The sequence below is a fragment of the Anolis carolinensis genome, chromosome 4 (assembly GCF_035594765.1).
Source record: "Anolis carolinensis isolate JA03-04 chromosome 4, rAnoCar3.1.pri, whole genome shotgun sequence".
Classification (NCBI taxonomy): domain Eukaryota; kingdom Metazoa; phylum Chordata; class Lepidosauria; order Squamata; family Dactyloidae; genus Anolis; species Anolis carolinensis.
Window position 1 is genome coordinate 228,847,202 of NC_085844.1, and position 26,440 is coordinate 228,873,641.

General features: G+C 40.9%; 1 protein-coding gene across 2 annotated transcripts in view; it reads right to left on the reverse strand.

Moving 5' to 3' along the window:
* kcnb1 (potassium voltage-gated channel subfamily B member 1) overlaps window positions 1-24,577 on the reverse strand; it is a 226,329-nt gene extending 201,752 nt beyond the window's left edge. Inside the window, exons 1-2 of one of the 2 annotated variants that reach the window (XM_062978924.1) lie at window positions 24,439-24,577; window positions 16,948-17,612 (exon numbers count right to left, since the gene is read on the reverse strand). In XM_062978924.1, coding sequence (XP_062834994.1) covers window positions 16,948-17,514 — 567 coding nt within the window. In that variant the 5' untranslated portion in view covers window positions 17,515-17,612; window positions 24,439-24,577. Of the gene's footprint in view, window positions 1-16,947; window positions 17,613-20,582; window positions 21,151-24,438 lie in introns of those variants that run through there. The other variant, XM_062978925.1, reaches the window with a different exon arrangement.
* Window positions 24,578-26,440: the final 1,863 nt, after the last annotated feature.

Sequence of the window (26,440 nt, forward strand, 5' to 3'; positions counted from 1 at the left end):
TTTGTTGCCATAAATTCCTCATTGTTGTGTGCATGGGGATAAGTGGGTAGATTGTTCAGTGACTTATTATATTATTCATTATGTTTTCCTCGCCTCCCTTGCCTCCAAAAGCCTTTTCCCCTCATCGTCCTCACCGCCTAGACACTTTCCCCATCACCTTGCCTGTTTCTAAAACTCTATTTTCCTCCCACCACTCAGGGGGTGCTTTGATTATGCTTTTCCTACAAGGCAGAAGGGGGGTTGAACTGAAATACTGTTAAATTTATGTTGATCAAAATTTTGCCAATGCCTGATATATATGCAGTATATATAATATAATATAATATAATATAATATAATATAATATAATATAATATAATATAATATAATATGGAGTCCCTGCTGGCACAGCAGGTTAAACTGCTGAGCTGCTGAACTTGCTGACCAAAAGGTCAGCGGTTCAAATCCAAGGAGTGGGGTGAGCTCCCGCTGTTAGCCCCAGCTTCTGCCAACCTAGCAGTTCGAAAACATGCAAATGTGAGTAGATCAATAGGTACCACTGTGGTGGGAAGGTAACAGTGTTCCATGCAGTCATGCTGGCCACATGACTTTAGAGGCGTCTATGGACAATGCCAGCTTTTCAGTTAGAAATGGAGATGAGCAGCAAACCTCAGAGTCGGACACGACTAGACTGAATGTCAGGGGAAAGCCTTTACCTTTATAATACAATATATAAATATTTCTTGGGGCTCTGTGGGGAACTTTTCCTTCAAAAAAGGCTCCACGGCTGAAGATGTTTGATAACTGCTGTTCTAGGTAATGAGGGAGAGGTAACATGGTGTAGTGGCTTGGAGACTAGTGTTTGAATCCCTAGACAACCATGGAAAATTATTGGGTGAACTTGGGCAAGTCATACACTCTTAGCCTTATAAGTATGCCATGGAAAATATGGAAAATATCCTCAAAATGAATATTACCAAGAATAGCTTATAATAGGGTCATCATATGTCAGAATCAAATTGAAAGCATACACAGATGGGAAGCTCATTAACATAGAACTACTTATTTTAGTATCAAAATAAAGCTTTCTCTGGGCACACCTACACTACAGAATTAATGCAGTTGATTAAATATACCACTTTAATTGCCATGGCTCACTACTATGGAACTATGGAAATTTTAGCTTTACAAGGCCTTTAGCCTTCCCTGCCAAAGACTGCTGGTGCCTCATCAAACTACAAATACCATGAATCCATAGCATCGAGCCATGAGTGAAAGTGGTGCTGAATTCCATTCATTCTACAATATAAATGTATTCTCTGCATGCCTTTCTTAAAAGCTCCCAGACAAATTCATATTCATTTGAAAAGTTTGAAAATAATTCAATTACCCTGCTAAAACAGCACTAATTTAAAACTGTTTACAAGTCTTTAAAACATGATGGTAGGAATAAAAATTCTCAGTTATTGAAATGTAGCTCTTCTTTGCCCTCATTACCAGAAACAATCACTCATTTCAAATAACAGGCTTCTTCCAAGCCCTTGTAGAGTATACAAGCAGCATATACTGAGCACTTCAACCTGTCCTTGTGCCCAGAATGATCACTCAGTTCACTCACCGCTAAAGCAAGTTTCTAAGTGGGGCCCTGACCTTTACCTAATTGACCCAGAATGACCTACAGACCCTTTAGCTCTGGGTCTTCAACAATCCTTCCCAGTGAGGAAGCCCTCAATGTAGGAGAACATCCCTCCAAGTCAATCAACATAATGGGGTGGCCAAATTCCCATTCTTTTTAACAAATCACTATGTATATAAAAGATTTAATAAAGTTGCATTATTAAAAAAACATAATGGGACTGCTAGCTATGAACCACCTTTTAATGAAGTACAGCTGAAGCATTTTCTGCAGAGTCCACTGTAAACACTGCACATTGTTGCTAACAGATTTTTGTAAGAGTCTAGGGACCTAATCACACTTACCAATTTAAGTGTTCTAGGATGCTTGCCAGCCAGTTGAGGGACAGATGGGCACACAGCCCATAACATGACATCCCTCAACTTCCAGCAGAGCCCCCACCCTCAAACAGAGTGGAAGCATCCTAGGACGCCTCCTCATCAACACAGGAAGGCTCCTGTTTTGTGCTGGCTTCAATGGAACCAGCACACTTCTGCCCCGCTGGGCAATGCTTTCCCTGTGTGATGAGGAAGCGTTGCTGTGTCACTCCCTGCATGCCTGCCATTTCACCACTCTTGCTAATGAAACGGCATGGCGGGGTGTGTGATAACGTCCTAGGTGACCTTCAGAAACATTTTACTGTTGCCAAATTTCTCGTAATCCCAGCACTGAGCTAAAAAAACCCATTTGGGGTTCGGACCCACAGTTTAAGAAGCAGTCTTCTAGGAGACATGAAGAGCATTTCCACCAGATTTGGAAGTCCCCCCGCCACATGTCAAACAATTATTTTGCCCACAATGTGCTCCAGTATATAGGGGGAATTCTCCCTCCTTTTAAAACAGGAAACTATTTCCAATGTCTTCTTCTTGTTAAGAAAGGTTTCTCCTGGACCTAAACTGGCCCAGGGCACCCCAAAATAAGGTGAAAATGCCCACATGCTTCCTAGAGGCTCTCCAATGATTTCTGGGGTGCTATTGCAGACCACAGCCTTTCTACAGATGCCTGTCCAGGGACAAAACCATGGAAATAGATCTCTCGAAATAAAAATTGGGCCAAGGAACAGATGAATGCTGTAGCATTCTTTAAAGCAGTAGTTCTCAACCTGCACAGGTGTTTTGGTCTACAACTCCCAGAAATACCAGCCAGTTCACCAGCTGTTGGGATTTCTGGAAGTTGAAGGCCAAAACATCTGGAGACCTACAGATTGAGAACGACTGCTTTAAAGGTTTCTCAGGTCCGGACTGCCTTAAAGACAAATGAGAGTACATTCCAGATCTGCAGATCCTTCACAGGAAACCCTCCTACAAGCAGACATTGTATTCTTTTTCTTGTAAAGGGGAAAGCTTTTTGGCATATGTTATAGTGTCAATTCAATTCCACCCCCCTCGCAGAAATAATAACAACATTTCCTGGATCATAATGAAACCCAGATTCCATCTTTCACCCATGACTCTGAATTTAATTGCATTGATACTGAGATATTACAGCAATAAGTAGATTGGAGATGAGTTCTTTTTTTAAAAAAAAAAAACCCTTTAAATGAAAGGCAACTGAGGAAATATATAATAAAATATTCCCAATCAACTTGAGTTGCTATTTTTAGATGAAGTTTGTTGTCCCTAGCTTTTATCTTAACAAGTCTTCTACTTTGCTACTGCCTGGGATTTTCCATGCAAAAAGCAGAACGGCATATTCAACAGACCACAGCAACGGATAATACGCAGAACCATTTATAATATATGGAGCATCTGTTGTATGATAATCTGCTTGCTAAAGGTGTTGGATGAGCTTTTATTTCCTCGATAGGTGTTAATGGAAATAAATGATGATAAATCTGCAAAGTGGAGTTTAAGATTAGAGTTATCCTATTTTGCATCAGTACTTAGAAGGATCTAAATCCACAGAATGTTAGACTGGTCACCTAGTATCACAGAGATGGAAGGAGCTTTCATGGCAGGGGGTTGGATGGATTGTTCTTGTAGTCTCTTCCAATTCTATGTTTCTATGATTCACAAGGGTCATCTAGTCAAATCCATACAAGAATCCACTGCTAAAACGTTCCTGAGATGTCATCTTTGTTTGAAAACCTCCAGTTCACAATCTTTCAAGGTAGTTTATAGGCCACTGCTTCTTAAACTAGGGGTCCCAACCCCAAATAGGGTCCCCTTATCAAAAGATTTTTGGTAACAATAACATACTTTAAATGCCACTCATTTTCACAAATTTGTTAGCAACAACATGCAGTGCTTACAGTGGACTCTGTAGAAAATGCTTCAGAAAACATATTTATCCTTCTTTCCTTATGCTGAGAGTCAAAGACCTACTCAGATTGGCTTTTGGTATCAACTTGTTATTCAACAAGGATCTTTTAATGAGGATGAGACTGTATTTTTATAGTTATGTTTTAAAGGCTTGTTAACAGTTTTAAATTAGTGCTGCTTTACAGCATTCTTTAATTATTGTAAGACTTTTTGAAATTATAACTATTCTGTGTATGTGGTTCTAATTTGTGCTGTGAGCTAGTTTTAGGTCTCATGCAGAGAGAAAAATGCAATATTAATACATTCTACTTCTCAAGATAGTATGGGAAAGGAACTGATGAATAAATCAAGTACCAAACTGTTATAACTGTGAATATATATTCCAGATGTTTGCTTATTTTCTCTTATGTTTATTCTCCCTCTCATCCTTGTTTTTCTTTCCCTCTTGAAAAGCATACACTAATTTGGGGCCCTCCAGATGCACTGGACGACAATTCCCAATAACTCCTTCTGGCATCGCTCCTGTGCGTTAAGGATAATGGGAGCTGCAATCTAACAATCTGGAGGGGACCAGATTTGAGGAGGCGTATTGAAAATGTAAGTAAGGAAACATTATATCTTTGTAAAAATAAGTGTGCTCAAGCATCTAAGTTCTCAACTTGGCACTGCCCTGAAAAAAAAAAAGATTCTGTTAAAAATCACTTACTTCCAATCACTTTAAGCATCCTATTTGTCTTTTTGAAATGGGTGTTGTTTACTACTACTTGGCAATTACCATCAGAGAGGCACATCACACAGCAAATCAGCTAGACAGTTTCACTTTCCATTCCACCCTCACTACTTGTGCTTTGGGTGAAGTTGTAGGGTAAATGTGACCATTTTGCTTGCTATTACAAATCTGCCAATTACAGCTTAACATATGCACCATATGCTAATACTGAGATTAGGTAAGAGAAGCAGCATCTAAGGCCCTAAAACAATAAACCAAAGCTTGAAATTAACCTCTAAAATGGGCATGGACAAACTTGGACCCTCCAGCTGTTTTGGACTTCAACTCCCACAATTCCTAAAGCAGCCTACCAGCTGTTAGGAATTTTGGGAGTTGAAGTCCAAAAACATATGGAGGGCCCAAGTTTGCCTATGCCTGCCAAGCAAATGTACTGTATTGTTCCGGTGGTCTGATTTACTCAGGCCCTGTAAGACTTGTAGTGCATCTACTGCTACCCTGTAGAGTTAAAGCTGTGGCTCAACTGTATAGAATAATAGGGTTTGCATTTTGGTGAGACATCAGAACTCTTTGGGAAGGCTAAAGGCCTTGTGAAACTACAATTCCCATGATGCCATAACACCCCACTCTTAATCAGTGTCACCTTTTCTGCCCAGTCCAGGTGTATCCAGGGAGACCACTTTTTTATCAGCCTCTGGACTAATGCACTTGCCTTGGTTGCATCTTTGTTTAATTTGAAGCTTCTTTACTGAGCAACCTGAACAGAGCACAACAAAGCGAACTAGGACATACAGGCAGTAACCAAGTTACAAACATCCGATTTACAAATGACAAATTTACATAGTTAAGACGGGGGGGGGGGGGGGTGTACAACAGGAAGTGAGATAAATCTATCTCTAGGAAGAGAAATTCACTCCTGAAAGAGGTCTTGCCAATCTTTGTTTCCATAACAAGCCAAATTTTTCAAAATCCAATTATCACAAGGATAGAAAGTTAGAAATCTTCTGAACAGGTGCACAAACAGAAAAACAAACTCCACAGAGGTGCTAAACTATCCCTATGCTATCCAAAGATACATACAGATATATAGATATTTATTTGGCCAAAGTTAAACTTTAAATATGTACCTATACCAACTTATATACAGATTCAATTTGAGAATAAATCTACTGAACCTATTTTGTTCGTAACCTGGGGACAGCCTGTACTTGTATTATAACACATGAGAATGGGTGGATGGATGAGAAATCCAATTACTAAGAAATCCTCCCCGATCTCCCACAAAGACAATTCATTACAGGCACAACAAGTAATGTTCTCATTCTCTTGTTGTACAGAAAATAACATTTACTTGTTACACCTTAAAATAGCTTATGCAGAAGAGTAATTTAGAAGTATTTTTGGCACCCTATGTCTATTTTTTAAAGTTCAAATAAAAACGTTAAGAGAGTTACACAAACGTTTATAGCTTACTTATAAAAAATACAATTCTAACTTTGTTCTAATTATATGTAGAAGCAATTTCATGTGGTTAGTTACTGTTGGAAACATATTTGAATTGTCTGTTGGGATTTCTTTGATTGTGCTTTTCCTGCATGGCACAAGGTTTGACTTGATGGCCCATGAGGTCTCTTCCAACCCTATGATTAGACTACAAAATGTGGATATGTATGTATGTCTCTAGTCAAGCACCTATGTTCGCAATGAAGAATATTGGGAATAAACTTGTATCTGCATTTAGAATGATTTTTTTATTGTGTCAGAAGCAAATTGAAAATACTGCAAGTCGCTTCTGGTGTGAGAGAATCGGCCATCTACAAAGACGTTGCCCAGGGGACACCCGGATGTGTACCATCCTGTGGGAGGCTTCTCTCATGTCCTCCACATGGAAAGCTGGGGCTGACAGATGGAAGCTCACCCCGTCTCACAGATTCAAACCACTGACCTTCAGGTCAGCAGTTCAGCCAGCACCGCGCCTCCTATTTAGAATGATAAAAGTACTGAAAACACACTGTATTTTTAATGACAAATTATTACAGTACCATCTACGGAAACCTCATTTGGAAAATTCATGTTCATTTGGGGAGGGAATCTAAAACTAACTTTTATTCCAGTTAAACCCAATCTTTTTGACAAAGACTATAATGGGAAGCTAAGGAGAGCTGAATTATTGAACCTACAAATAGAAAGCAATTATAAACAAATATGTAAGAAATGGAGTACAGATAGCACTGGAAAAATGGACTGAAGCAAGGGCCCACATCATATGGCATTATAGTCAGTGCTCTGCATCTGAGAAGCTAAGTTAAGGTTTAAAAAAGGCTGAAAAAGAAATGTCAGAGACAAATACTGGGTAACATTGCAATGATTATTTCAAATTCAACATTCAGGATTATGTCAAGAATGTTGTTACCAGATAGAAGAAACCAATCCATGAAGACCATGATAGGTATTAAGGAAAATGACAAAGACAAAAGTAAACAGAGTAATCAGCTATCAATACTGAGGTCTACTCTCCAGTGCATTAATATTACAAAACCTCATGCTTAGGTTAATGAACAGGACTTGTCCTTTAGAGCTAAATTAGATTAGATTTCCAATTATTAAATGCAAATAAAGTGTGAGCTGTTTCACTCATAACACAGAGCCCATGATTTATATTCACCCTATACAGGAACGAAACTTCTTATTGATAAAGGCAAACCACATGTTTATTTTTTTATACAACAGGTTCAGGGCATGCTGGAGTTAATGGGAGTGGTGGCACTGGGACAAAAGGTTATTTAGCTATCTCTACCCCTTGCTGTTTCCTCAGTTTAAAATATCCTCCTTTCAGAAACTGTTTTTATCTCTGCACACAAGTGTCGTATGCTACACTGGACTAATAACAGTTTTGCGAGTGATGTAAATGGACAAATAGTATAGTGAAAATATTAAATACTTCCTTGTTGTGATGCTCTAACCAGTTTGGAGATCATAAGGACTTCTGTTAAAGTTTACAAAGTGAATCAATCCAATCACTGTTATATTCACATGATCATGTTTTTATCCTGTATACATCATCCTATGAATGATATGAGAATGAGCCACATGACGTAACACACACTGAAGATGATTTCATCCCAAATATTTCTGTGCTTAAATCTTTTACACATTTGATACTCCTCTGCCCTACCAAATTATTAACATCATCGGTATTTCTCTTCCTTTGTATGCTTATGGTGACTTTCTTTGGCATTGTGTGGTTTGTTTACAGATTAGTTTGTAACCTGGGATGGGCTGTTGTTGTCTGCTTTCATGCTGCTTTCAACTTATGATGACTCCATTCTAGGTTTTCTTCGGAGGAGGTTTTCTATTGTCATCCTCTGAAAAAGTGTCACCTGCTCTTTGAACCCTGGCCTCCAGAGTCACAGTCCAATGCTCAAACCACTATATCTCATTGGCTCTTTCTGGATGTCAGTCCAACTGGAATTAGTAAAACAAATGTGGTTGTTTCTAAAAGGTACCAAATCCATCTGAACAAATTGTCCAGGAATCGGAAAATAAATATACATTCTTTTGCTACAAAATGCAATTTTCCAAACCATGTACTAATGTGATTTGATATATTTTGATAGTTTTGATTTGTAAATAATATTCTACTCAGATTACTAACCAGATTACTAACTGGAGCTAGCTATAGAGAGCATATAACGCCCTTACTAAAGAAGCTCCACTGGCTTCTGACAAGTTTCCTGGCTCAAATCAAGGTGCAGGTTAATACCTATAAAGCCCTATACGCTTCGGGTCCAACCTATCTTCAAGACCACATCTCTTTCTCTTTCTTTGAGGTCTGCAAGGGAGACCCTTCTCTTGGTCCCTGTCAAGACCCAGGCTACGGAGCACCAATAACCATGCGCAGAGGCCAGATTCTATCTAATATCTTTATTAAGGAATATATAAAGTCAATAAAAACAAATGAAGAATAAAGTTCAGAAGTAGACCTTTCAGGAAAGGTCAAATATAGTCCAGGAAAACAATGTCCAATATGAGATATTAGAGTCCAAAGTTATAATCCAATAACCGAAACACACACTTTGCCAAGCAAAGTGTGGGGAAATGACAAGGTCCTTTAGTCCAATGGAGCTTGACAACAAGGCTGAGAAACAAACTGGATTCTTGGCAAACAAGGCTTGATACGAGGCAGCAAGAAGCAAGAAGCAAGAACGTGGTCCGTGACGAGGTCCGGGGAACAAGGCTGGCTTGGAACTGGTACAAGATCCGTGGCAAGGTCCTGGAATCAAAGGAACTGGAGTAGCGTAGTCTACACACGATCTCACTCCAGAAGCTGACGAATTGACTCCGCAAGGATCCCCCTTGCGGGGAATAGCTATATAGGATCTTGTTTTCCCGCCAAGGAACACTTTCCCTGGGGAACAAGAAGTGAAACCCAAACTGTGTCCAGATGCATGACTCCTTAAGATTTCCCAAGGGAAACAGGCTTAATCAGCTAATTGTCTGGCAGCGATCCTGGCGCTTCGGCGACTCGCCTCCCGAGCGCCTCTATCTCGATTATAATCATCCCGGCGAGAGAACGGGGGAGAATTCTGCCCAAGGCTTGTTTGGCTGACTTCTTGAGGGCAAACATCCTGCAGGTGCAGGGCCTCCGATTCTGGCTGAATCGGTGGGAAACCAAAGTTTTCCTCTTCATCTGTCACCATAGTACTAGGAACAGGACTACATGGCCCATGAGACATCACAGTCCCACCATCTCAAGCATAGTTGGTGGGGATGAGAGAGAGGGCCTTCTCGGTGGTGGCTCCACAACTCTTGAATACCCTCCCAATAGAGAGATTAGGTTAGCCCCCACACTCAAATCCTTCTGATCCGTCTTAAAAACATGGATTTAAGCAGGCCTTTGACCTTGAGTAGGCTGTAATGCGCCCATATGAGGTTGATACTCTGGCACTTTAGTTTATGAATTGATGGCAGCTAGCTTTTGTCTACAGGTGCTCTGCATTTTTAAAATTGAGAAATTTTGTTTTATATTTTGTGTGTTGGTAATGGTTGTTGTTATAATTTTATATGTTATTGTTTGTGTACTCATGTACTGTTTTATGTTATATCAGGCACCTTGAGTCCCTTCGGGGAGATGGTAGCGGGATACAAATAAAGTTTATTATTATTATTTTATTGTATGACACAGCAAACAAGATAGACAAGCTGGATTTCGTATCACAAAATCACAAGTCGAACACTTCCCAAGTGTCTAGGACTGTGTGATGTATTTTCGGATGATGTGTGCAGGTCCCAGTAGGGTGGCCTTTTGCAGTTGGCAGATCGTGATTTTGTCAATGTCTGTTGTTTCCAAATGCCGGCTGAGATCTTTTGGCACGGCACCCAATGTGCCCATCACCACCGGGACCACCTGCACTGGTTTCTGCCAGAGTCTTTGAAGTTCAATCTTGAGGTCCTGATAGCAGCTGAGTTTTTCCTGCTGTTTTTCGTCAATGCGACTGTTACCTGGGATGGTGACATCAATGATCCAAAGCTTTTTCTTTTCCACAACTGTGATGTCTGGTGTGTTGTGTTCTAGAACTTTGTCAGTCTGGATTCGGAAGTCACACAGTATCTTTTTTATTATTATTATTATTATTATTATTATTATTATTATTATTATTATTATTTACTCCTTGTTGCCACTTATAACTCACTGTTCATTTTTGAGGTGATTTAGTACCTTTTGGAAGCAAACTCCACCCATGGACATTTATACAATAGGACAACAAATGCTGATCCAGCTACTCCTTCAAACTCCTAGACTGAAACTACCTCTCAACTATGCTGAATGACTCCGTATTAAAACAATATCCTGATTGACTGAAGCCACTAAACCCTGGAGGCACCCAATCACTGAATATTGGTCATTGGGAAGAGTGTGTGGCTTCCAGATGATGGGTTACAACTCTCAAGATTCCTCATCTCTGACCATGATCGTTCAATCTGATGTGTGTGTGTAGTCCAGCAACGTTAACAACAGTATGGGTGGCATTTGTCAAGGTTGACTTTAATCTTATCACCAACTAAACATTGCCTTTTTCTATGTTCCTTCTAAATATCAGGGCAATATCTTTGATAGTGTGAGAGGTGCAGGTCAGTTCTATTCAGCCCATAATGGAATTTGCAAAGGTCAGATTCTTCAAGCAATCCTGGATGGGTCCCAACTCTCCTCCTGTTGAGCTCACATTCACAGGGCCTTTTCTCTTTCTATTTACTTTGACCGCTCTCCGTGACTCTATGGGTCAGGGAGAGGGAACCGTGAAAGACTAGTAGGGCACATCAGCCCTCCAGGAAACCCTTAGTCTTCTTCAACACAAAAAGAGTGGTACTTTTTGTGGTGTTGTAGTACTTTTAAGATTAATATTGGGTGCATCTCTACCTAACAAATTATTGCAGTTTGATACTACTTTAACTGCCATGGCTCAATGCTGTGGAATCGTTGGGGTAGTAGTTTTGTAAAGTTTTTAACCTTCTTTGTGAAGAGTACTGGGGCCTCACCAAACTACAGGCCCCAGGATCCCATAACATTGAGCCATGGCCGTTTGAGTAGTATCAAACTGCATTAATGTGACAGTGTAAATGCACCCATTATTTCAGCAAACACTTTTGTAGACTGCAACCACCCTTTTCAGATGCATTTAAAAAAAGGACTGAAGTCAATTGAAAGCTCTGGTTGAAATAAAATGGTGAATCTAAAGGAACTGCAAGATTCACCCATCCCCCCCTTTCTCGCTGAATGGGAGAATTTTGGGAATCATGCAGAATATGATACAGGGGAAACTGATTGAAATGACTGCCTCTCAGAGTCAGCAGAAGGCAATGGACAATTAGATGCCATCCCGTTCCACTTAACAAAAGCAAATTAGGTTGACGGTTGAATTTTACTTGCCACTGGCCAGTATCTTCTATAATTCCTGAGGTCTGCAAACAGGTTTAAGAAGTGTACCCACTTTACATAAACAGAGGAGCAATGGCGGATTGAACTCGACACTAAGAACCTCAGTATTGCCTACAATATTTGCATGGGAAATCCACATGCTTTTGCAATCTACTCTAAACTAGTAAATATGTTTCCAATTGCTAAATGCATATTCACAGTACTTCCTTCCTCCCCCTTCTGAAAGCACAGCTGGATTTGTCTTATAAATCACAACAGACATTTCTCTGGCAAGAAGGATCATCCCCATATACAATAAATCACGAAACATCAACAGACTCTAATGGATTTTGAGTCTATGCCACAGACAGCCTAAGCTGGAGGCCGACATTTTGGGATCCTGGTTGCATGCCAAAGCACCCGGATAAATTATTTACATTCTGTACTCTGACATCTGAGATATAAGAAAAGGCAGCCTGGATCTGTCTGTTGTGAGAAATAAAAATGACAATTGGGTTTTGAAAAGTGCACAACATTCCTTCTCCTGACAGACTGCATCAAATAACCCTTCATCTTTGAAATGCCTTCCTTGGACTTTACAGAAACTATATGTTTCTTTTACTATCACCTGCCATGCCCAGGCAGCAACTCCGGTTTAAATATATAGACTGTTTTGTATACAATGTCATTTGCGCAGAGCAAGATATTTCAAAAAAGTCAACTGTGTAGAAGAGGGTGGGGAAGCAAACCAATCCCTTCCGCTACAGCATTTTATATCTATTATTCGCTTAATGGCAGTGTGGTTTTCAAACCTCCTCCTTTCAGAAAATACTAATTTGTTTGTCAAAAAAACTCAAAGTCAGAGATGAGAAAACTGGCAATTCAAATGCTCCCATAAAGCCTAGCAAACTTAGCCAGTGGTCAACAACAACAAAACAAATTTTATTTGTATACTGCTCTATCTCCCTGGGAGGGACTCAGGGTAGTTTCCAACATGGCAAAGCATTCAATATCAATACAACAACAACGTAGTAAAAAAAAGCATAGGCATAGCTACGATTAGAATGAAAATACAGTAGAGTCTCACTTATCCAACATAAACGGGCCAGCAGTACGTTGGATAAGTGAATATGTTGGATAATAAGGAGGGGTTAAGGAAAAGCCTATTAAACATCAAATTACATTATGATTTTACAAATTAAGCACCAAAACATCATGTTTTACAACAAATCAACAGAAAAAGAAGTTCAATACACAGCAATGTTATATAATAATTACTGTATTTACGAATTTAGCACCAAAATATCACAATGTATAGAAAAGATTGACTACAAAAACTTTGACTACTAAAAGGCAGATAGTGTTGGATAATCCAGAATGTTGGATAAGCGAAGGTTGGAAAAGTGAGACTCTACTGTACTCATTAAAATTAAAACCAGTTGAAACTATTCTATTGGGTGAATTCAGCTACCAATGGTTGGAATACCAGGGTGCGCCTAGACAATTGTAAGAGGCTGGGCCAAGGCTAATGCAACAAGGTAACATAGCACCGGGGGATAAGTAAAGTGCAAACTGATAGGGTCTGGGTTATTCGATCTCAAGACCCGCTCAGCAGCTATAGATGACAAGGTTAGTGCAATGAGGTATCGTAGGGCCAGGGAAATGGGTAAAGTGCAAGGTGGAGCCCTTTCTGTAGGTCAGAGTAGGGTCTGGTGCTGGAACCACCAGGTTTTCAGGTCCCTGCGGAAGGAGGGTAGTGATGGGGATTGTCTTATCTCTTTGTTCAGCAATATCCAGAAAGCCACTGGTTTCTTATCCTGGCATTAAATGCATGTCCTTGAATCCTTTATTTCAAAGAAGATTCTGGAATTCATTGTCATTTGTTTTAGATAAGGCATTTACAAGATTTTTCAGATGTCATGAGCACCTTATTTCAAGGGAGCACAAACCCTTTTTCATTTCTCCCTTGACATACATTACAAGAGAAAGCTGAAAATGGTGAACAAGAAGTTATTTAAAAAACCCAAGGAAAGGCCACAGTTCAGTGGTGCAGTATATGCATTACATTTTTTAAAAAGCCCCAGGTTCAGTCTTCAGCATCTCCATGAAGAATTAGAGAAATCTCATAGCTGAAACCCTGAAGAGCCATATCACCTATTGAACAAAACACTGAGCTACATGTGCCAATGACCTGATTCAGTATAAAGGCATTTCCTATGTTCCTACGAAAGCTCAGAAACATTGCTTTTGGGACTAGAACTTCCACAATCCTCCAACCAGTAACATGCAGTGCCCATGCTTTGGGAATCTTGTGGTTATAGTCCAAAAAGGTAACATTCTCAAGCTCTATATTCCTGTTGGAGTTTGTAGCACTTTGAGACTAATCTACAAATGCGTATGTGACCAGTTTTCTCTCCATTAGTCTCAAAGATAATACCAGATCCAATAGGAACATAGAGTTTGGTAATGTTACGTTTTTGGGACTATAACTCCCAGATTCTCCTAGCCAACATGGGCCCTGTGCATTTCTCTCTTTCTCTCTATTAGTCTCAAATGTGTGACAAGATTCCTTTGCCTACTACTGATCCAGACTAACACAGCTATATCATTGAATTCTGGTTCCTTATTGATCTTCAACTGGATGAAGATATGGAAAACTTCCAAGTATAATCCTAGACATTTTCTGGATCAACTAGATGTGAAATAAAATGCATATTCTCTTCAATAACCCATTTTTAAAATCCACAACAGGACTTCCTTAAGATATGTGCCTCAATAATCAAGATAGCAAATTAAACCAATTTCCAGATAACCAGTCACTAAACAAAGCACATTAAATGAAAGATACATAGGAGAGAACATACTATAACAAACTGATATTGTTCATCAGTTGAAGGAGAACCGTTTTCAAAAACAAGTGAAATTATTATCTAGTTTGACCTCACTTAGAAATTCAGTGCATCATTATGACACACACACACAGCCACGGGCCTTTTCAAAATAAATGACCATCTTATACTTTCTGATTTTATGGATACACATTGCATCTGCATTAGCCTTCATATTTACACCTGTTGTTGGTTTTTGAAAGCATGCTGCGGCTAGAAAAAATATGTCGCTTCAAGGCATTAACATGCAAGACCCAATTAGCTGCCAAATATGCTAGCGATTTTGAGTCTTTATTTTCCCAAGGTTTGTTATTACCCTGCATAATGCTCCAAGAGCTGCCATATCTTAAGGATGTATTTTTACATTAGATTTTGTAGACAAGTTCAGTGACTTTAGTATGAAAAAAATATTATGTATGCATATTACATCAGATGCATAAACTAATGTAAAACAATACCTCTTGTTGAAATACATAGAGACAGTGCCTTGGAAAAGATTGAGTCAACTTTTCCAAATAATTTAAAGGAAAAGAAAAACTTAGAGATTCACAAGTGATGTGATGGACACCTATGTTATGGTTAGGAATATCCCTCAACTAAGAACACAGCATAAGAAGATGTAATTAGGGCTAAATCCAGGGTTGTTCTCAACTACAGCAAATCCACTAAAATCAATGGGACATAAATGGTGTCTAAAAAAATCCCAGTCATTCCAATGGGTCTACCCTAATTGTGACTAATACCGACTGTAGCCCTTATTCAAATCTAGCCTTAATGGTTGATACAAGCAGAAGCCAGCTCACACAACTTATCTTTCCCTCCTCTCTGCTGTAGTCTGTTGCACCCACTCAATATATGAAACTGTCTTTTACAGCTCAGTAACTTATTTCCCAGTAGTGAGTTTTTACCAGCAGCAGCTTTCCAAGGTCATCAACTATAAATCCTTTATAGTACAGCTGTCTTTGAATATTTTGAAAGGAGATGCAAAGAATAAAAATTGGGGTGCATCAACCAAGGCAAAGTGTAAGAGCTCTGTTCCTGAGGTCTCTTATGACAACAGGTCTCAGCCTCATGCTATAAATTTCTCACTTATAGCATTAAATGTTGTTGTTTTTTTACCATAACACCCACCACTCATGCTAGCCGGCGAGTTTGGGGTGCTATAGTTTGAAGAGTTACTTTCCCATCTCTGCTCACACTCTGGTTGGAAAACGACTCTTCCGTTCCTCAAATTGTTGAAGGACAAAACAGAGACATACCATATAATGTTTAACATATTGTTTCAAAGAAAAGGTTCCAAGTGCATATCAATGAATAACCTTTAAAACCTCAGTGATCCAGTATGACCACAAGAAATGTTGGCAGTTGGAAGTTTTCCCTGGAACTTGGAAAATACATTTTGTACTATAACAAATCTTAGAATTCTCCAGTAATTCTGGGGACTCTGGGAGTTGTACTCCAAAAGGTAACTCTTCCAATAAATGCTTTTGGGAGGCAACTTATAACTGCTGTGAAAGGTAGCTATGGACTCAATGTAAAATAAAAACATTACATGCAGACTTCAGGTCTGCATGAAACGCCTGAAACCACACATTAAAAAAAATCAACAAATGTGACACTAGCATCAGTCATAAAAACTAAGTTATTGCATTCAGAAAGATATACCGGTAATTGCTAGTACTTATATTCCATAAAAAACCCACCAGTGTTCATTATGAGATTTGCCTAAAGAATGATATACTACTATTCATATTTATCTCTTGAGATATATATATATATATATATATATATATATATATATATATATATATATATATATCTTCTTTTGTCTATTGTAAACCAAATATGTTGATGAACATTTCTGTTTAGAGGCTACCACATATTGTAAAGATAATATGATTCAGGATGTAGCAGTGGGAAGAAAATTAGTATGGAGCTCATACTAATGCTCAACTGAAATCTGTTGCATTGCACCCATACTTTTAAGGTCATCCTTCTAACAAACCCAAACTCTTTTCAAGAGATTAGACAAAACTCTATTCAAACAGTGTATGATTGATGAACACATTACATATTCAGAAATACATTACAGATCTGCCTTTTGTGACTTGAAGTATCCACATAATCTGAAGTGTACTCTACTGCTGCCCTTCCAATCAAGTAATTCCGTTCTCTGGAGAACATCCTCAACTGTTGTGTCAATAAATATCTAGGGAAAAAAGACTGATGGGCCAATATTTGTCTTAACAACCTAGATCCTCTCACTTAAAAACTAATACCAAATCCCAACAGTTGAATATGTAAATATGGAAAGGAAAACAACATGGGGCTCCACAAAACCAAAAGATAATTGAGGCTTTTGGCAAGTCCTTTTGGTGATAAACAATGTTGTGAACAATCACGGGACATGCTTGAAAAACTATTGTCCACCATCCATCGCTTTAATGAATATAAGCCAAGCCTATCCATCAAAGATAATGAATGTATAGCTTGAACATTACCTTGGCCGCTACTGAGGAATTGGGTTTCTCCAAAAGGTCCCAGAGTTTTTTCCTCTTCTCAGCGCAGCAGGTATTATCAAATTCCTCTCCTTCCCTCTCCCGCATTGTTTCCGCTTCTCGCTTGAGCTCTTCATTCATCTGCTCCTTTTTCTGGTGGTACCTTGCCTGACAACAGGACTCCAGATAGATCTCATCGATTCCCCAGTAGTCCAGCTCTTGGCTGAAGGACAAGGCACACATTTCCTCCATCATGTGCAGCTTGCCTGTGCGGTAAAAGTTCAAGATTGAAGTAAATGCCCCTGGATGCCTATCGAAGAAATACTCATTCTCCTCCAAGTTGTAGTCGTCACATATATCCATCAAAGTTTCATGGGTGTTGCCGTCTCTGAGCTTACCCAGCCTTGTCCGAGGCAACCTATCCAAGGTTCTCCATAAAACCTCATGAGCCAAGCCACCCACATTAAGCTTGACCCTCCTGGAACAGGCCTTGCTTCGAACAATCTCTGTGGGATCTGGAGGCAAAGAGGTAGTTGATCGAGATCCATTTTTGTTCATTCCCGCAGGCATTGCTCGTCTCTATAAGGCTAGAACTGGGCGATGACAACTCCCAAAATACTCACACTTCTGAGCAGGATCCCTTCATCTGTTCTCCTTCTCCTCCATGCCTGCAAGAGAAGAAGAAAAATATTCAGAGAGCTCCTGGTGATTTCCGAGAATCCAACAAGAGCCTCTTCCTTTGTTTGTGGACTGCCGGCTTGATCAATTAGTCAGGCAGACATATAAATAGCTGTTAGTATGCCTGGAGGAGCAGCAGGGAGAGTGGACTGGCTGCAAGAACACAGGTCGCTGTTCAGTCTCCTGGTGCTGAAAATGAACAGAGAGGCTTAAGAACAGCAAGTTGGGAAGGGTGTGAATGTGTGCGGCGGCAGCAGCGGCTGGGATTATTTTGCCATTGGGCTAATGCAAGACTTTAGTAGAGTCTTTGCCAAATCTTTAAACAGGAGGAACCCATTCTAACGGGGAAGAGTTTCTGAGCCCTGCCTATGAAATGGACTCTCTGAATATTTGGTTTTCACCCTCTCAGTCAATAACTGTGCTTTCTGTATGGGGTGGCTACTTGATAACCTCTGCAGACTCAAATGAGGGCAATGCCTATTTTAATTCACTTTGGCCTGATTCAAGTAATATGTATGATGCATTCTCTTCACCTTATTTATTTATTTACTTATTTATTTCTATATTGCCTTTCTCCAAGGACTCCAGCGGGTTTAAAACAACAGCTAAACATGTGATATAAAATTTAAGCCATTAAAATAATCCCATATGTTACCATAGAACATACATTTGTCATTAAAAGATAAAATATGATTATAAAGTGTAGTTCCTAGGCTTCTGTCATCTTTAATTAAAAGCTATTCCACATAGGAAAGTTTTCAGATATTTTCTAAAGGAGAAGAGTTTGGGGGCTGCTCTGATCATTTCTAGCAGAGCCTTCCAGAGTTTTGGACTCGCAGCCGAGAAAGTGCCATCTCTAGACAGTTTTAAGTGTCGACTGTCCCTGAGCTGAGTGGAGAGGAACATTTCGCTACTCCATATTGGGAGTCTGTGTAGTATCCTTGACTGAAACCATGCAGGGCTTTATAGGTTAAAACCAGCACTTTAAATTGGGCTAATCGGGAGCTAGTGGGGCTGCCCCAGCAGGAGAGTGGTACACTCCCTGGAGTCAGCTCTGATGAGCAGTCTGGCTGCTATGCGCAGGACCAGTTGCAATTTCCAGACACTTTTTAAAGGCAGTCCAATGTAAAGCACATGTCCAAATGGGATGTAACCAGTGCATGTACTACCACAGCAAAGTCAGATTTCTTCAGAAATGGGCATAGCTGGCATACAAGTTTTAATTGTGCAAAGGCCACCACCACTAGATGTGCTTCTAGATTTAAGGTGGGGTCCAGGACCACCCCCAAACTGCAAACCTGAGATTTCAGGGGAAGTGTAATCCCATCCAGCTCAAGTTGTAACCCTATCTCTGGACTGATCTTAAGAAAGACCTGCAGTACTTCCCTTTTGCCTGGATGCCATTCTTTGTAGCCTATACCCTTGCTACATTTGTGGACAAATTCTTTTTCTCAGCTGAAACCTAGCTTTGGTTATATTGATCAATCATACAAAACCTCAGATTCTTGCTTATTTTATGGAAAGATGTGTTTTCGGCAATTTGCATCCTGTAGGATAATTCAAAACCACATGAAGATAAATATTAATCACTAAAACGCAGTTGCGCCCTTTTGTTACTTTGCAACATCCTTCTACATATACATGCTTTAGATTCAGGCTTTATTTGTGAGTGATAATGTTGATGTTCCTGTATAAAAAGCAAATACTTGATCAAGCATGTTGTAATACACTTTACAGGCCCTCATCAGAACAATCTCTATGGCAACACCTCTGTGGAAAGTCCAAAAGGTCAGGCAGCTCTGTTGATATAAAGCAATTTCCAGCCATTTTCACCTCAGCTAGGAGCAGGTCTTTTGTACAGTCACCTCAACATAATTTGGATTACAGTAGGAATATTTCAAGAAAGCTAATGATAAAACCACGTTTGAGTATTCCTTGCCTAATGGAATGCTATGTAATTCATGGAGTTGACATTAATCAACAGGTGACCTGAAGGCACATACACTCACATATTTATTTATTTTCAGCATTAATATCCCATCCTTCTCACCCGAAGGGACTCAGGGTGGCTGATAATAGGGATAATGCATAACAATATACATATCATTTGCAAATCATTTTCCCTTTTATGACTGTAAACATTGCATAGGGAAAAGGGGAATCCAAGGGAGATGGTAGATGATTCCATAGTTGCTGAAAATAATAAAAAAAATACTTATGCAAATCCAGGTTCTACTTCATCACTGCGTACAACAATATTACACCAAGAAGCCTTGGGTTCTGGATAAGAACAGATGGATATTGGTCATCTGTGTTGCTGAGATAGTTTGGTTCCCATAGTTATGAATGAAAAGGCTAAAACATCTGAATTTCTTTCTTCTTAGAAACATAAATAGAAAGGCCAAGTGTACATGTACCATGATGGTCACTTTACAATTCAAACCAAAGTCTCTTATAGATGTTTTTCTTCACACAGACGTACTACACACAGTGATGTGCACAGTGAAGGGTGCTTTACTACAATGTTGTTAGAAATTATATACATCACATTTCAACATGATTTACCCCCCCCCCCCCCAATAGATGCATATACATATAAATCACAAATAAATCAAAGCAGGATCCCAAGGAATTCAATGTTTGGAAGTATATTAATCTTAAATAGAGAATTAAATCTAGATTTAGGGTGCATCTACACTGTAGAATGAATGCAGTTTGACATTACTTCAACGGCCATGGTTCAATGTTATGAAATCCTGAGAACTGTAATTTTACAAATTCTTTTCTGCCAAAGCATGCTAGTACCCCACCAAACTCCAACTCCCAGGATCCTAAAGCATTGAGCCATGACAGTTAAAGTGGTGTCAATTTGCATCTCTCCTATAGCATACAGCTAGCCTTATTCGTGCTTAGGGTAAGCCAAGAGATTTGTCACAACCAATTAGTAATTATGAGCTTACCATTGATTTCCACGGGTGTCTTCAAAGCAGGACTAAGACTGGATCCAATCCAAGAGAATTTGGAGGCTGTTTTTAAAATTTCTTGGTTCTAAAATATTTTTTCAATGGCCCTTTCAGCAACATTTCTGTGGCTTGCTTTCTTCTGCCAAGGAGTGGAACCATGACTTTTGAACAAGCTGCCATGATTTGTGCTTCTTAGCTATTCAAGGAAATGTAAACAACTCTAGTCCCCTTGCACTTGCTTCTCATCTGTCAACTCCTTTCAAATGTAACATGTTACAGCGCAGGCTGCTAGTAGGAGAGATGAGACCATCAAATCACAAGTCCTGCTTTAGCATGGGTAGCCCTCCTCTACATGGAGAAAGTCTAACCGGAGCCAAGCCAAATGACATTCACAGACTACTATCCCTGTGCATTCAGTGTGCAAGCTTTTTCAAAGCAATGACAGGCTGATCATGACATTTACATAAACAAATATTGGCAGAGATATTTTCAGGGCCTGAAATTGCAGCAACACCACATTAAATGTAGATACAGCCTCAGTTTAGGTGGTTAAAATGACCACTTACAACAGAGGTCTCTGGTGGATCCAGTGGGCCCTCCATGGTCCCATCAATATGTGATCTGTTTGAGGATCAGGAGAACAGACTTTATATGGTCTTTTGCCTTATAAAGGTCTCTGATGTACAGAATGAATGAGGAAGCGACAGATTAGTTTTCTCACATTTAACCAAGGAATGGAGGGGTAAAATTCTACATCAACACACACCCACATTTACAGTGGATAAGAGATTGTATCAGGGATGTTCAAATGAAAGAGATTGAGTGTGCAAAGGGGTGCGAGTGCATCCACACCTACCTTTAGTGAAACCAATTGGGGGGGGGGGGGAGGGCAACTATTGAAAGAGGCCACATGTTAAGTCCAGTTTGCTGAAACAGCACAATGGCCAAATAGATGACTCCGCTTAAGCGGCTGTGGGGGAAAAGGAAGGGACCTGAGGCTGTTAGGAATGGTGGGAGTTGGAGTCCAAAATACCTGGAGGGCCCAAGTTTGCCCATGCTTGGTGTAGATGCACCCCAACTCTGTGGAATGAGGATTTTCTCTGCCAAAGAATGCTGGTGCCTCACCATGTTACAGATTCCAGGATTCCATAGGATTGAGCTGTGTTTGCTGCCGCCTCCACTACTGCCTTATAGGGATGCATCCATATTGTAGAATGAACCACTTTAAGTGCCACGTCTCAATGCTATGAATCATGGAAATTGTAGTTTAACAAAGTATTTAGCCTTCTCTGCCAAGCAGAGCTGGTGCCTCACCAACTGCAGCTCCCAGGGTCCCATAGCATGGCCCATGGCAGTTAAAGCGATGTCAGGCTGCATTCATAGAATAATAAAGTTGGAAGAGACCTTATGGGCCATCCAGTCCAACCCCTTGCCAAGAAGCAGGAAAACTGCATTCAAATCACCCCTGACAGATGGCCATCCAGCCTCTGTTTAAAAGCCTCCAAAGAAGGAGCCTCCACCACACTCCGGGGAAGAGAGTTCCACTCCTAAACAGCTCTCACAGTGAGGATGTTCTTTCTAATGTTCAGGTGGAATCTCCTTTCCTGTAGTTTGAAGCCATTATTCTGCATCCTAGTCTCCAGGGCAGCAGAAAACAAGCTTGCTCCCTCCTCTCTATGTCTTCCCCTCACATATTTATACATGGCCATCATCATGTCTCCTCTCAGCCTTCTCTTCTGCAGGCTAAACATGTCCAGCTCTTTCAGCCGCTCCTTGTAGGGCTTGTTCTCCAGACCCTTGATCATTTTATTCACCATCCTCTGGAAACATTTCAGCTTGTCAACGTCTCTTTTCAATTGTGGTGCCCAGAATTGGACACAGTATTCCAGGTGTGGTCTGACCAAGGCAGAATAGAGAGGTAGCATGACTTCCCAGGATTTAGACCAGGGGTCCCCAAACTAAGGCCCGGGGGCCGGATGCGGCCCTCCAAGGTCATTTACCTGGCCCCCGCCCTCAGTTTTATAATATAATATTTTTGTATTAGTTTCAATAATATAATATATTGTATATACATATAATATTGATAATAATATTATGTTATGCAATATAATACTAATAATAATACCATATAATAATATTAATTATATGTTATATATTACATATAATATTACAGTATAGTGGTATAGTTCAATATAGTAATATATAATGCTAATATTGTGCTATGCTAATAATATAATATATTGTATGTACATATAGCTGCTCTGAGCCACCTTCAGGGTGAGAAGGGTGGGATATAAATGTAGTAAATAAATGCAGTAAATAATTAATTAATTTTAGACTTAGGCTCTCCCAAAGTCTGAAATGACTTGAAGTCACACGATAACAACAATCCTAACTAACTTGACTATTTCATTGGCCAGAAGCAGGCCCACACTTTCCATTGAAATCCTGATAGGTTTATGTTGGTTAAAATTGTTTTCATTTTTAAATATTGTATTGTTCTTTCGTTGTTGTTGTTGTTGTTTCACTACAAATAAGACATGTGCAGTATGCATAGGAATTTGTATTTTTTTTTCAAATGATAATTTGGCCCCACAACAGTCTGAAGGATTGTGGACCGGCCCTCTGCTTCAAAAGTTCGAGGACCCCTGATTTAGACACTAGACTCCTATTTATACAGGCTTTTTTTCGCCATCTCATGACATTGTTGGCTCATGTTTAACTTGTTGTCCACAAGGACTCCAAGATCTTTTTCACATGGAGGAAGGCGTACTCCATTCTGCATCTTTGCCTTTCATTTTTTCTGCCTAAGTGGAGGGAGTACAGTAGAATCTCACTTATCCAACATTCGCTTACCCAACGTTCTGGATTATCCAACACATTTTGTAGTCAATGTTTTCAATACATCATGATATTTTGGTGCTAAATTCATAAATACAGTAATTACTACATAGCATTACTGGGTATTGAACTACTTTTTCTGTCAAGTTTGTTGTATAACATGATGTTTTGGTGCTTAATTTGTAAAATCATAACCTAATTTGATGTTTAATAGGCTTTTCCTTAATCCCTCCTTATTATCCAATATATTCGCTTATCCAACATTCTGCCGGCCCATTTATGTTGGATAAGTGAGACTCTACTGTATCTTGCATCTGTCCCTGTTGAACTTCCTTTTGTTCGTTTTTGGCCCATTTCTTTAATCTGTTAGGATCGTTTCTGAATTCTGCTCCTGTCTTCTGGAGTATTCTTTCTACAGTGTAGGTGCACCCAAAGACTACAGGTGTGTTTGTATGTGTGTGGACGTGTTTCCGGAAAGGAAAGTAAAAGGGATATCAAACTGCACTTATTTTACAAGGGAGATGCACCCAAAGTGGTTAGGGGAGAGGAGAGCGCATTGACACGGAAGATTGACTAAAATCATGGCATTTGTTTCCCCTCGAAGAGGGAGGAGCTGAAGAGCCCATCATCCCCCACCAAGCAATGGCTGAGAGAGGAGTCGCCATAACAACCCTCTCCTTCTTCTCCTTCCTCCTCCTCCTCCTCCTCCCTGCTCGAAGGCAGCCAAGAGAAACAGCTGCCTAGCAGCCTCCCTCGCGCTGTTGCTCAGACAAGATGGCTTGGAAAAACACAAATCCCGAGGCTTCCTCGCCTCCCAGAAGGGCTTCAGTTTGGATCTGAAGCAGGATCCGTTCCGACGAGTAGGGCACCCCAACATGGTCCTCCAGGGACGGGGCCAAGAACTCCAACAAGCCCCCTGGGGCGAAGCGGAGATGCTTCCTTCCAGTGGCCTTTCCCGCCCCGGTACCAAAGCAGCAGCCCCTCCCCTGCCTGCCTCAGTTTCCCCACTTACTTCTTTGGCCGGGAAGGAAGGGGACATGGGCCGGGCGGCTCCTTACATCACGCTCCGGGCGAGGCGGGCGAGGAGGCAGCCTGGCGAGCTGGCACCGCGGGTTGGCATCCTGCCTTCTTGCTCGCCTTCCTGGCTTGCAAAGGGAACGGGAGGAGGACGCCTTGGCCAGGCAGGCAGCACCAAATCCCACCGAGGAAGAAGAAGAAGAAGAGCAAAGCGCTACTCCCAGGCTCCAGGATCGATCCAGGATCGATCACCTCGATCGCATTTTGCAAGGCGCTCCTCCAAGGGCCTCGGGTGGAAAGGGGTCCTCCTCTGTTTCTCTCCTTTTCCCCAGCTTCTCATCCGCTGCAGCCCAAGCGGGAATACACAGAAGGAGCAGCGCAGATGGAAGACGCCTTCCTTGCTCGCTCGCTCACTCTCCGGGCTCCCTTTCGCTTCTTCTTGGCGGAGATCAACAAGTCCAGCCTCAGCCTCCGGCTCTGCCCTGCGATTCTGTCCCGGAGTTTTGGTTCGAAAGCATTGGAAGGAAGTTGGGAGCGGAATGGAGAAGGGAAGGGCGCCACCGTGAGGGCGGACGAGGCATTGCAAGGCGAGCTGATGCTTGTTTGGCTTCTCCCTTCCCTCCTTCTGGAAAGAAATGGGGAAAAATCTTGCGGTTTTTGTTGGTCCACAAATAAGCAGAGCTTGGGGAAATTGGGTTGCTGTGAATTTCCCGGGTTGTATGGCCACGTTCCAGAAGCATTCCCTCCTGACGTTTCGCCCACATCTATGGCAGGCATCCTCAGAGGTTGTGAGGTCTGTTGGGAACTAAGCAAGTGGGGTTTATATATCTGTGGAAGGTCCGGGGTGGGAGAAAGAACTCTTGTGTGAATGGTGCAATTGGCCCCCTTGATTAGCATTGAATGGCTTTGCAGCTTCAAAGCCTGGCTGCTTCCTGCCTGGGGAAAATTGTTTCTTGGACTAATTGAAAAATTGTTTCTTGGGCACCACAGTTGAAGGGAGATGTTGACAAGCTGGAAAGCGTCCAGAAGAGGGCGACTAAAATGATTAAGGGTCTGGAGAACAAGCCCTATGAGGAGAGGCTTAAAGAGCTGGGCATGTTTAGCCTGCAGAAGAGAAGGCTGAGAGGAGACATGATAGCCATGTACAAATATGTGAGGGGAAGTCATAGGGATGAGGGAGCAAGCTTGTTTTCTGCTGCCCTGCAGACTAGGACACGGAACAATGGCTTCAAACTACAGGAAAAGAGATTCCGTCTGAACATCAGGAAGAACTTCCTCACTGTGAGGGCTGTTCGGCAGTGGAACTCTCTCTCCCCTAGACTGTGGTGGAGGCTCCTTCTTTGGAAGCTTTTAAGCAGAGGCTGGATGGCCATCTGTCGGGGGTGCTTTGAATGCAATTTCCTGCTTCTTAGCAGGGGGTTGGACTAGATGGCCCATGAGGTCTCTTCCAACTCTACTATTCTATGATTCTATGACTACAGTTCCCTTATCTGCGGATTCCACATCCATGGATTCAACCACCTGTAGCTTGAAAATATAATCACAAAATCAAACTTTGAGATTGCCATTTAATGACACTATTTTGCAATGGTATTTTATATCTGTCAGAGTAATGCGCGTTCCTTCGTTCTGCGCTCAACTGACGTCATTCATCTGCTGCTACGCTGTGCGCATTACTCTGACAATATCATGGGTCTTGAGCATCCACAAGGGTCCTGGAACCAAACCGTAGTGGATTTCAAGGCTCTGCTATATATGCCTTTAAGTGACTTGTTGATTTATGGGGACCCTATAAATCAGTGGTTCTCAACCTGTGGGTCCCCAGATGTTTTGGCCTTCAACTCCCAGAAATCCTAACAGCTGGTAAATTGGCTGGGATTTCTGAGAGCTGTAGGCCAAAACATCTGGGGAACCTCAGGTTGAGAACCACTGCTATAAATTTCATAGGGTTTTCAGTACTGTTCCATTATCTGGGTGGAGGCCACGAGGAGGCGCTA